Raw genomic sequence first — 11,083 nt, 5'->3', positions numbered from 1 at the left:
ATGGGATGCTTGCTGCAGCCCTGCTTGTCCCTCTCCCACAGCATTGTGGCCAGCTGGATTGAGACAAGGACAGTGAAGTCTGAGAAGGCTGCTCTGATGATCCTCTTTGACAAATATCTGCCACCATGCCTGGAGAAGCTCAGGTCTGGGTTCAAGACAATCACCCCTGTTCCTGAGGTCACAGCCATACAGACAGTTCTGTCCCTGCTAGAATGTTTCCTGACACCAAAGAACATCCCAGCAGACTCACCCCGGGAGCTATATGAGCTCTTCTTCGTCTTCGCCTGTATCTGGGCCTTCGGTGGGGCCTTGTTCCAGGACCAGGTACAGCCATGGGACTGCCCAGCACCTGCCACCTCTCTCTGCATCCCATCATGTGCCTGGGGTCTGAGTGTCTCTGTTCTGTCCTCCAGCTGGTGGATCACCGCCAGCAGTTCAGCAAGTGGTGGCTGTCAGAATTTAAAGCCGTCAAGTTTCCTAATCAGGGGACAATTTTCGACTATTACATTCATCCAAAAACGAAGACATTCAATTCCTGGGATGAAAGAGTGCCAGAGTTTGAGCTCGACCCTGACATCCCCTTACAGGTATTTCCCACAAGTGCTGTGTTTATATGGTTGGTTTGACTATTGCTCTACAGTCTTCCCCTCAGCAATGCATGGAGCATCATCAGGATTAGACTGGTAGCACCCATTAAACCCGATGGCTTCCTGTGCTTCTCTTTACCCCACAGAAGCCTCAAGCAAGGGCTGTGAGTTCCACGTCTCCTTTACCTTCAGATTAACCTGCAGTTTCAGAGAGTCTGGTAAAATAGCTGTGACTATTGCCTGAGTGCAAAATGTCCTTTAGCACTCAATTTGTGTTTCCTACAGTGGCATCTTGGGGATTTATCTAAGCTGTCAGGGAAAAGGGCGAGGAGCCGTGGCTGTGGGGGTTTCAGGAACTGTCCGTGTTGCTCTGTGTAACGACTTGGTTTTGGTCAGAAAGTGTTTAGAATAACAGAGCACACGAGACATGTTGCTGTAGGGAGGGACCAGGTTTGCAGGCAGAGAGCACCGTCTGTTGGAGCTGCCAGGAGCTGCCCCGACATGCTGCCCACTGCCCCGAGAGAGGATCCTGCCTGTGCCAGTGCCAGGGCCATGCAGGGACTGACAGTGCCTCTCCCCAGGCTGCCGTGGTGCACACCACAGAGACCATTCGCCTCCGCTACTTCATGGACCTGCTGATGGAGAAGCAGCGGCCGGTGATGCTGGTGGGGAACGCAGGGACAGGAAAGTCAGTCCTGATGTGGAACAAGCTGGAAGCACTCAGCACAGATGAATATCTGGTGCAGTCTGTGCCCCTCAACTTCTACACAACCTCGGCCATGCTACAGGGTAAGGCTCACAGCTGGCCCCGCACTGGGCTGTGCCACAGAGTCCTGCAGTGCTGACCCCCCTACTCCTCTTGCTGCAGGCGTCCTTGAGAAACCCCTGGAGAAGAAATCGGGGAGAATTTTTGGCCCACCTGGCACCAGAAGGCTGATCTACTTCATCGATGACATGAACATGCCAGAGGTAGACAAGTATGGCACTGTGGCACCACACACGCTGATTCGGCAGCACCTGGACCATGGGCACTGGTGGGTGCTGGAGGGGCACAGCATGATGAGGGGAACCTGTCCCCATCCCTGGGGAAAGTGTCACAGCGCTGGTCCCTGCACAGGTATGACAGGAACAAACTGACCCTGAAGGACATTCGCAACTGCCAGTACGTGGCCTGCATGAACCCGACCGCAGGGTCCTTCACCATCGACTCACGGCTGCAGGTGTGCAGGAGCTGGGGCAGGGCTCTGCCTGGCACGTTCACCCTCCAGGCACCAAAGCCCAGAGAGTGGAATGAGGCAGGGGACCCTGCAGTGCCAGCTGGCTACATCAGCCCTTGTGGGGCAAAGTGCCCACGGCAATCTCTGCCCCTTTCTGCAGCGCCACTTCTGCGTCCTCGCCGTGTGCTTCCCCAGCCGGGAGGCTCTGCACACCGTCTACGGCACCATCCTGCAGCAGCACCTGGCCCGGCACAGCATGCCACCCCCTGTCCAGAAGATGCAGCCCCAGCTGGTAGCGGTAGCACTGGGTGAGCCTTTGCCACGCTGGGGTGGGACAAGCCCCTGGGGAATTCACCACTAGGGAGCCAAGCTCAGGGGTCCCTGGGGACCTGGAGCCTGCTCACGCTCCTGTCCTGCCAACAGCCCTGCACCAGAAGGTTGCCTCCAACTTTCTGCCAACAGCCATCAAGTTCCACTACGTCTTCAACCTGCGGGACCTCTCCAACATATTCCAGGTAGTGGAAGAGCTGTGTCTTCAAAAATATCCTTATTCCTCCCTTTCCTCATCCCACATCCTTGCAGCATACCATTTCCCTAAAAAGGGCCTTGGCCTCTTCCCAGAGCAAACCTTTGCAATCGGCTCTGAGAGGCACTAAAATAACTCTGAGGGCTGCGGGATTTGTTTGTCAGGGGCTGCTCTTCTCTACCCCCGAATGCCTGAAAACCCCTGTGGACATGATGCGTCTCTGGATCCACGAAGCAGAGAGGGTGTATGGGGACAAGCTTGTCGATGAAGAGGATCAGTACAGCTTCAAGAAGCTGCTGGCAGACATCTGCAAAGCCTCCTTTCCAGTAAGTTGTGCTGAAAAGCAGAGTGCTGCAGCCCAGTGGAGCCCCCGGGTGCCCCACAGCTGAGCCCCACGGCTGGAATTGCCTCTCCCAGGAGCTCAATGAAGAACTGGTGTTCGCCAAGCCCAACATCTACTGCCACTTTGCCCAGGGCATGGATGAGTCCAAGTACATGCCAGTGGCAAGCTGGGCAGCTCTGAGTGACCTGCTCGGGGAAGCCCTGGAGAGCTACAATGAGGTGAATGCAGCGATGAATCTGGTGAGTGCCTGTGGCAGGCAGCTCCACCCTGAAAAATGAGACTGCAGCACTGCACTGCTTGGTTGGGATGGTGCATTATGGGGCACTCACTGCTCTTTCTGCCTTGATCCAGAACACCAAACCTTCCCCTCCTGTTTTCTTCAGGTGCTCTTCGAAGACGCCGTGTCTCACATTTGCAGAATTAGCCGGATCTTGGAGTCTCCTCGGGGCAACGCGCTGCTGGTGGGGGTGGGAGGCAGCGGAAAGCAGAGCCTGGCACGGCTGGCAGCTCACATCAGCAACCTGAGCGTGTTCCAGATCACACTGAGAAAAGGCTACGGCATCCCAGACCTGAAGGTAGGAGCAACTTTGGAGCCTGGCTCGGTGCCACCTGCTTGGGGAGGGGTCCTGCACCTGGAGTGGGCTCACGAGGCTCTGCTCTCCTTGTGACACTGCCTTTGCACACGAGGATCCGCTCACAGGTGACACCCGTGAGTCCTGCCCCAAGGGACCACAGTGCTTCCCCAGCCAGGCATGGGCAGGAGCTACCGGTGACAGCAGGGGTGGTGGTGTGGGCAGCCCTGGTGCTGGACCTGTGCCTGGGCAGAGCACCCAGCACCAGCTCCTTCCCAAAGGCTCCCTTCCAGCTCTCCAGGGCAGCCCAGGCCTGGCCAAACCGGTCACTTTGGAGAACTCCTCATAGGGGTTGAACTGGGGGGTGACAGTTTCTCTCTGTCCCAGCTGGACCTCGCCTCCCAGTACATCAAAGCAGCTGTGAAGAACATCCCCGCCGTGTTCCTGATGACAGACTCCCAGGTGGCTGAAGAATCATTCCTGGTTGTGATCAATGATTTCTTGGCATCTGGGGAGGTGCCAGGCCTCTTTCAGGATAATGACCTGGAAACCATCATTGGGGCCATGAGGCCCCAAGTGAAGTCCCTTGGAATGGAGGATACAAAAGAAAACTGCTGGAAATTATTTATAGAAAAAGTCAGGCGCCAGTTAAAGGTGGGTGTTTCCTGGTTGGTTTGTCTGTGCCCCTGATTTGCCTCATCCAAAACCTCTTTGCAACAGGCACAGAACATGGAGGTTTCATCCCAGGATGGTGGGTTTAGGCAAAGGTGTTTTCAGAGACTGCCCAGCTGCCCCCAGCCCCAGACCAGCCCTGTATTGACCTCCCTGGGGGCAGAGGGGGTCAGTAGCTGCCATGGCCACACACCATGCTGGGCACTCCCAGGGACACCCACACGAGCTCACCCGTGCTCAGCTGACTGCAGCCGCTGAAGGGGACCCGGTTCCAGCCCAGGTGAGAGGCACAGGGTGCACAACCACAGACCAACTCGTGTGTACTGGGAGTTAATGGGAAGGCAGCGAATCTCAGGTCTGCAGCAGAATCCTGTCAGTCATGTGAGCCCCCAGAGACACTGCCCCTACCCTGACAGCGGGGACAGCCCGCTCAGCCACTGCTGCTGTGCCCCAGGTTGTCCTCTGCTTCTCCCCCGTGGGCTCAACCCTGCGTGTGCGGGCCAGGAGGTTCCCAGCCGTAGTCAACTGCACGGCCATCGACTGGTTCCACGAGTGGCCAGAGGATGCTCTGGTGTCCGTCAGCAGCAGGTTCCTGGAGGAAACACCAGACATCGAGGTGAGCTGGGACCCCAGTGCAGCTGCTGTCCTGGGGCACTGGGGATCCCGGGCTGCACTGGGCAATGAACTGCACCTCTCTGTGTCTAGTGTGCCCAGGGATGGGAGTCTGGCGTGACCCAGGGGGCTGGAAACAGCAAGCTGGGAATAGGTCTGGGATAAGTTTACAGCTGGTTCCAGCATCAGATCTTGCAGCCCTGCGCTGTGCTGGCAAGGACAAACCCTCCCTTTCCATTCTGGCCTTACAACACCCCCACAGGCAACAGTCTGGGGACAGCAGCTCCTCTCCACACAGGGATGTCAGGGACAGAGCTGGGCATGGGAACCAGCAGCAGTGCCTTCACCACCAGCATCTCAGCCCTGTGCTGTGCTGCTGACAAAAAGGGTCACTTTGCTCTGGCCTCTGTGGCTGGACACAGAGCCAGCATTGCAGGAGGGCTCAGGGCAGCCTCTGCCCGCTGCAGCAGCTCCCTGTCTGTGCTCTCTGTGCAGCCAGAGGTCAAGGCCTCCATCAGCCGCTTCATGTCCTTCGTGCACACAAGCTCAAAGGAGATGTCCAAGATCTACCTGGCCGTGGAGAGACGCTATAATTATACCACGCCAAAGACCTTCTTGGAGCAGATAAAGCTCTACCAAAACCTGCTGGCAGATAAAAGGAGCAAGCTCTCTGCCAGCATCGACAGGCTGGAGAAGGGGCTGATGAAGCTGCAGAGCACAGCATCACAGGTGCCTGTCCATAGCCTCTCTTGTGCATCGTGCCTGTACTGGGTCTGGCACAGGGGGAGAGAGCAGGCACGTCCCTGCAGGATGGTCACAGTGTCTGTGAGGTCCCCGAGCCATACCAAGACACTGTTGCTCCACCAGGCAGGGCTTGGCAGGATCTGCCCTTTTATCTGCTCTTTGTCTTCCTTCCTTGAGGTGGACGACCTGAAAGCCATGCTGGCAATCCAGGAGGTAGAGCTGAAGCAGAAGAATGAGGACACAGACAAACTGATCCACGTGGTGGGTGTTGAGACTGAGAAGGTCAGCAAGGAGAAAGCCATTGCTGATGAGGAGGAGCTGAAGGTTGAGGCCATCAACAAGGTGCAATGTGTTGAGCTCATGTCCAGCATGGGATGGGGCAGTGTGAGCTCTGTGGTTACAGATACTTACCCCATCCCCTGTCCTCCCTCCCCAGATGGTGGCTGAGAAGCAACGAGCCTGTGCAAGCGACCTGGCAGAAGCAGAGGTGGTGCTCTCTGCCGCGCGCGAGGCCCTCGACACGCTCAACAAGGTGGGTGAGCTCTCAGTGGGAAGAAGCAGGTGCCCAGCTTGTGCTGGCAGCCCTGGGCTGGGGTGATGCTCAGTGGCCCTGTGCTCCCTCCCCAGTACAACCTGACGGAGCTGAAGTCCTTTGGGGCCCCACCACCAGAGGTAGTGAATGTGATGGCAGCTGTGTTGGTTCTGACGGCTGAAAACGGCAAGATTCCAAAGGACAGGAGCTGGACAGCAGGAAAAGTCAAGATAGGAAAAGCAGACACTTTCCTTGCAAGCTTAAAAAACTATGATGGAGAAAACATCCCTGAGGCCTGTCTCAAGGCATTTGAGTGAGTCCATGGTTGGTTTCTGCCCATTCACAGCCCCTGCCACCAGCTGCCCTGAGCAGGGCGGCCAGGGGGGACCCAGAGCACAGCAGGGCTGGGGGACAGGAGTGGGATTCAGGTGTTGGCCCTTCTCTCCCACCCTGCCACACAGAGGCAGCCCAAGCCCTGGGAGGAGTGGGACAGGGCAGCTGCAGTGCAGTGCCAGAGCACGGTGTGTCCTCCTGTTCCAGGCCCTACCGGAACGACCCCGGCTTTAATCCAGAGTTCATCAAGTCCAAGTCGACAGCCGCAGCAGGGCTGTGCTCCTGGTGCCTCAACATGGTTCGCTTCTACGAGGTGCACTGCACGGTGAAGCCCAAGAGACAGGCAGTGGCTGATGCTGATGCCGAGCTGGCAGAGGCGCAGCAGAGGCTGAGTCGCATTAAGAGCAAAATTGTGGTAAGTGTGTGTCCCCACAGCCCGAGCCACAAGCCCCTCAGTCACCAAGTGAGCAAACATGAACCCAGAGCCCAGCACAAGCAGTGTCCTGGGATGGAGATGCTGCAGAGCTCTAGGTCCCTGGAGCCTCACATCTGGGCAGGGATTAACCCTGGGGCTGTTCTCTTCCAAAGGCCCTGAATGCAAATCTGGAGAATCTCACTGCTCAGTTTGAGAAAGCCACAGCAGAGAAGATCAAATGCCAGCAGGAGGCTGATGAAACCAACAAAGTCATCAACTTGGCAAACAGGTACCATGCAAACACTGGCTCTGAAGCATCAGGGCAGGTTGCTGCTCCCTGACACCAGGGCCATGGGAGCAGCAGAGCCCCCCACACCCTCCCCAAATTAAAAAACTCTGAGATTAATTGGGCCAGACATTCATGGGAGAAGGCAGCCACTGAGATGTTTGGTGACAACATCCGAGGACTCCAGGGCTGAGTCCCCACCCACCCCCTGCCTGGGTCACAGCACCAGCACCACAGCAGCCACCGTCCCCTCTAACCCTGTAGGCTCGTTGGGGGCCTGGCATCCGAAAACGTCCGCTGGGCTGAGTCAGTGGAGCAGCTCAGAGAGCAGGAGAAGACGCTGTGTGGGGACGTGCTGCTGGTCTCTGCCTTCGTGTCCTACATCGGATACTTCACCAAGAAGTACAGGGCCGAGCTTATGGAGAAGCACTGGGTCCCCTTCCTCCACGGGCTGACGGTGAGAGGCCACAGGTTCCATCCCAGAGCGCCTTCCCCACCGGGGCTCCCACGCCCCTGGGCCAGGCACCCAACAGCCCCTCCCTGCAGGTGCCCATCCCCATCACCCCAGACCTGGACCCCCTCAGCCTCCTCACGGACTCTGCCGATGTGGCTGCCTGGAACAACCAGGGGCTGCCCAGCGACCGCACTTCCACCGAGAACGCTGCCATCCTCTGCAGCACCCAGCGGTGGCCGCTGCTCGTGGACGCCCAGCTGCAGGGCAGCAAGTGGATCAAGAACAAATACGGGGAGGACCTGCAGATTGTCCGCCTGGGCCAGCGAAGGTGGGCCAGGGGCTGTGGGGTGGGCACCAGCCCCCCTTTCCCTGCCACTGAAGGCTGCAGAGTCAGGGCAATCACATCCCCCATCAGATTCAGGGCACACGAGGGCAGCAGCCCTGAGGGTGAACCTGACACCTCCCAAAGCTCTGTGGAGGCCAGGACTGGCTGTTGGGGTCCCGATAGGGCACAGTGGGTGGAAAGCCCTCTGTGAGCCTCCCACAGCATACCAAGCCCCCCACAGTGCACAGGCCTGCCATACACACCTCCCCTCTCCCCCCTCAGGTACCTGGACATCATTGCCCAGGCGGTGTCTGAAGGACAGACGCTGCTGATCGAGGACATCGGTGAGACGGTGGAGGCAGTGCTGGACCCGCTGCTGGGCAGGACTGCCAAGGGCAGGTCAGCACACCCAAATGCTGAGGGGGTTTCACCTGCCCCAAGCAGCCACCGCTGCCCCAAAATGCTGGTAGATGCACCTTCATTGTGGGCATCTTGGCAGCCTGATCCTTCTTTTGCTTTGGCCACATCCCCCGGTGCTCTCCGGTACATCCCATGGAGGACACCTGTAGTGAATGTGGCCTTGCCAGATGTTCTGCTCCTTGGCATACAGTCCATTTAGTGATCCAAGGACACGTTCCCTGGGATACCTGCCTTATGGCATGATAAGCTGGAAGGGGAACTGTACCCCAGAGGCCATGGGGGGCTGTGGTGGGGCAGTCTCCAGCTCCTGCTCCTCCATCCTTGCCCTAACAAGTCTGGTTTGGTATTTCTTCCTTGTCGTGCCTTTTCCCAACCAAAGAAATTCATCCCAAGTGGCCAGGAACAGCACACAGGCTGAGGGCATCAGTCTGTCATGACTAACTGCCCAGAGTGTGGGGACTGATTTGTTTAATTTACTGAACAGATACATTAGAATTGGAGATAAAGAAGTAGAGTATAACCAGCAGTTCCGCCTAATCCTGCATACCCGATGTTTCAACCCGCACTACAAGCCAGAAGTGCAGGCTCAGTGCACTCTCATCAACTTCTTGGTGACACGGGAGGGCCTGGAGGACCAGCTGCTGGCTGCTGTGGTAGCCCGGGAGCGGCCAGACCTGGAGACCCTGAAGGTACGTGGGAGAAGCCGGGGCACTGTGGAGGTTTTGGGCAGGGAGAATGAGAGCTCCCCTCTGTGTGCCCACTGCTGTTTGTCGAGAGCCAAGGAAGGCCTGACCAGGCCCTGCAGCTGCAGGTCCCCGTTGTCCCCACAGGCAGCAGGGCCATCACTTCACCCTGCAGGTGATGGTGGGACCCAAGAGGGGCCAGATCCACCTTCCCCTCGCACCAGCACGTTGGTGGCCGTACAACAGAGTGACTGGTGCCAGCACTCTGCTGTGATCTCTTGAGCGACACATCCCTGGACGCTGCTGTTGCAGGCAAACCTGACCAAGAGCCAGAACGAGTTCAAGATCAAGCTGAAGGAGCTGGAGGACTCACTGCTCGCCCGGCTGTCGGCTGCCGGGGGGGATTTCCTGCGGGACACAGCACTGGTGGAGAACCTGGAGATAACGAAGCGCACAGCCAAGGAAATTGAGGAAAAAGTAAGTGTGCTCCCTGGAGCTGGTGCTGCAGGCACAGGCACAGCCTGGCTGGGCACCCAGCAGGAGGGTGGGCACCGCTTTGATGTGTGACAGGGTTCTGGTAACTCCCATCTCCCTGCACCTCCAGGTAAAAGAAGCTAAAGTCACTGAAGTACAAATAAACGTTGCGAGAGAGAACTACCGGCCGGCAGCAGAGCGCGCATCCCTGCTGTACTTCATCCTGAGCGACCTTTGCAAGATCAACCCCATCTACCAGTTCTCTCTCAAGGTAGATGGGAAGTGAGGAGGGACAGAGATGTCTGTGGGTGGGACAGAGCTGAGGGAGCACAGAGATTTCAGCTCTCATGCTGCTGACAAGACCCCAGCAGCCACATGTTGATGCCTGCTGGGATCTTCCTCAGGCCTTCAACGGGGTCTTTGAGAAAGCCATCCAACGTGCGATCCCCAGCGACGACACCCGGCAAAGGGTGATCAACCTGACAGACCAGATCACCTACTCAGTCTATGTGTACACTGCACAGGGCCTCTTTGAGAGAGACAAACTCATCTTCCTGGCACAGGTTGCCTTCCAGGTAATCCCTGCAAATGTCTGGGGCTCCTGCTGTACAACAGGCATTCACGTGGCTTTAGACAGCTTGTTCTCTTACTCTGGTGCTGCTGTGGAAGCTCAGAGCCTCTCACCCCTCACACTGGGGCCATGGGCGTTGGGTGGCTATGATGCTGCACTCCCAACTTTCAGGTCCTGGCCCTCAAGAAAGAAGTGAACCCAGCAGAGCTGGACTTTCTCCTGCGCTTCCCTTCCAAGACTGGTGTCACGTCCCCTGTGGACTTCCTGCAGCACCAGAGCTGGGGTGCTGTCAAGGTGGGTCTGTGCAGTCACCCACTGTGCCAAGGCAATGCCAGCACAGCCCCCAGTGCAGGGTATGGGGTCACCTGCAGGGTGAGGGTGAGCAGAGCCCAGGAGTGATTTAGTCCTTCTCTGCGGGACCCAAAGGCACTTTCAGAAATGGAAGAGTTCAGCAGCCTGGAGAACGACATTGAGAGTTCAGCAAAGAGATGGAAAAGGTTTGTGGAGATGGAGGCACCAGAGAACGAGGTGTTCCCCATGGACTGGAAGAACAAGACAGCCCTACAGAAGCTGTGTGTGCTGCGGTGCCTGCGCCCTGACAGGATGACCTATGCCATCAGGTATCTGGTGCCCAGCACAGGGCTCTCCTGCAAGAGCCCTGGGGTGCCACCACTCCAGCTGCAACCAGTGACTGCTCCCATCTCACAGGATGGTTCTATTTTTCTGTAGGAAGTTTGTGGAAGAGAAGATGGGAAGCAAGTATGTGAAAGGAAGGAGCATTGATCTCTCTGAGGTGTACAAGGAGAGCAGCCCCTCCACGCCTCTGTTTTTCATCCTCTCCCCCGGTGTTGACCCGCTGAAGGATGTGGAGGCACTGGGTGAGGCTCTGTCCACCCCAGACGGGCACCAGCCCTGCTGGCCATGAGCTGCTGTGGGGCCAAGCAGCCAGAAGTGGATGGCCTCAGCTCAGTACTGACACTGACAGCAGACATTCTCTTCCCAGGCACGAGGCTGGGTTTCACCATTGACAACGGGAAGATCCACAATGTGTCACTGGGGCAAGGCCAGGAGGTTGTGGCAGAGCACGCCATGGAGGTGGCAGCTGCAGAGGGCCACTGGGTCATCCTGCAGGTGGGTGTGGGCAGTGGGCACCACAGCCTGCACAGCCCTGACGGCACCTGGGTCACCCCACTGGCGATGGCAGTGACACTGCCTGGCCTAGCCCCAGCTGGGTTGTACTGCACCTTCCCCCTGTGGAGCCACACTAGGAACTGGGGGGGAAAGTGAGATTCACAAGGTCCAGAGTTTCTTTTGCAG

General features: G+C 57.6%; 1 protein-coding gene across 3 annotated transcripts in view; it reads left to right on the top strand.

Annotated features, from left to right (window-relative positions):
* DNAH17 (dynein axonemal heavy chain 17) overlaps positions 1 to 11,083 on the top strand; it is a 32,137-nt gene that overhangs the window by 15,946 nt on the left and 5,108 nt on the right. For 2 of the 3 annotated variants that reach the window (XM_033518788.1, XM_033518786.1), the window contains 29 exons: positions 42 to 324; positions 414 to 587; positions 1,169 to 1,376; positions 1,456 to 1,621; positions 1,705 to 1,807; positions 1,965 to 2,112; positions 2,228 to 2,319; positions 2,495 to 2,656; positions 2,748 to 2,912; positions 3,057 to 3,248; positions 3,633 to 3,899; positions 4,372 to 4,533; positions 5,025 to 5,258; positions 5,451 to 5,615; positions 5,710 to 5,805; positions 5,901 to 6,118; positions 6,346 to 6,553; positions 6,727 to 6,842; positions 7,104 to 7,296; positions 7,386 to 7,621; positions 7,901 to 8,017; positions 8,523 to 8,727; positions 9,034 to 9,198; positions 9,326 to 9,466; positions 9,600 to 9,770; positions 9,938 to 10,060; positions 10,193 to 10,386; positions 10,496 to 10,644; positions 10,770 to 10,897. In XM_033518788.1, the coding sequence (XP_033374679.1) occupies positions 42 to 324; positions 414 to 587; positions 1,169 to 1,376; positions 1,456 to 1,621; positions 1,705 to 1,807; positions 1,965 to 2,112; positions 2,228 to 2,319; positions 2,495 to 2,656; positions 2,748 to 2,912; positions 3,057 to 3,248; positions 3,633 to 3,899; positions 4,372 to 4,533; positions 5,025 to 5,258; positions 5,451 to 5,615; positions 5,710 to 5,805; positions 5,901 to 6,118; positions 6,346 to 6,553; positions 6,727 to 6,842; positions 7,104 to 7,296; positions 7,386 to 7,621; positions 7,901 to 8,017; positions 8,523 to 8,727; positions 9,034 to 9,198; positions 9,326 to 9,466; positions 9,600 to 9,770; positions 9,938 to 10,060; positions 10,193 to 10,386; positions 10,496 to 10,644; positions 10,770 to 10,897 (4,981 nt within the window). Of the gene's footprint in view, positions 1 to 41; positions 325 to 413; positions 588 to 1,168; positions 1,377 to 1,455; positions 1,622 to 1,704; positions 1,808 to 1,964; positions 2,113 to 2,227; positions 2,320 to 2,494; positions 2,657 to 2,747; positions 2,913 to 3,056; positions 3,249 to 3,632; positions 3,900 to 3,935; positions 4,198 to 4,371; positions 4,534 to 5,024; positions 5,259 to 5,450; positions 5,616 to 5,709; positions 5,806 to 5,900; positions 6,119 to 6,345; positions 6,554 to 6,726; positions 6,843 to 7,103; positions 7,297 to 7,385; positions 7,622 to 7,900; positions 8,018 to 8,522; positions 8,728 to 9,033; positions 9,199 to 9,325; positions 9,467 to 9,599; positions 9,771 to 9,937; positions 10,061 to 10,192; positions 10,387 to 10,495; positions 10,645 to 10,769; positions 10,898 to 11,083 lie in introns of those variants that run through there. The other variant, XM_033518787.1, reaches the window with a different exon arrangement.

The sequence above is a fragment of the Parus major genome, chromosome 18 (assembly GCF_001522545.3).
Source record: "Parus major isolate Abel chromosome 18, Parus_major1.1, whole genome shotgun sequence".
NCBI classification, from domain to species: domain Eukaryota; kingdom Metazoa; phylum Chordata; class Aves; order Passeriformes; family Paridae; genus Parus; species Parus major.
Note: the sequence above shows the minus strand (reverse complement) of the source record. Positions and strands in the feature narration are given on the sequence as shown.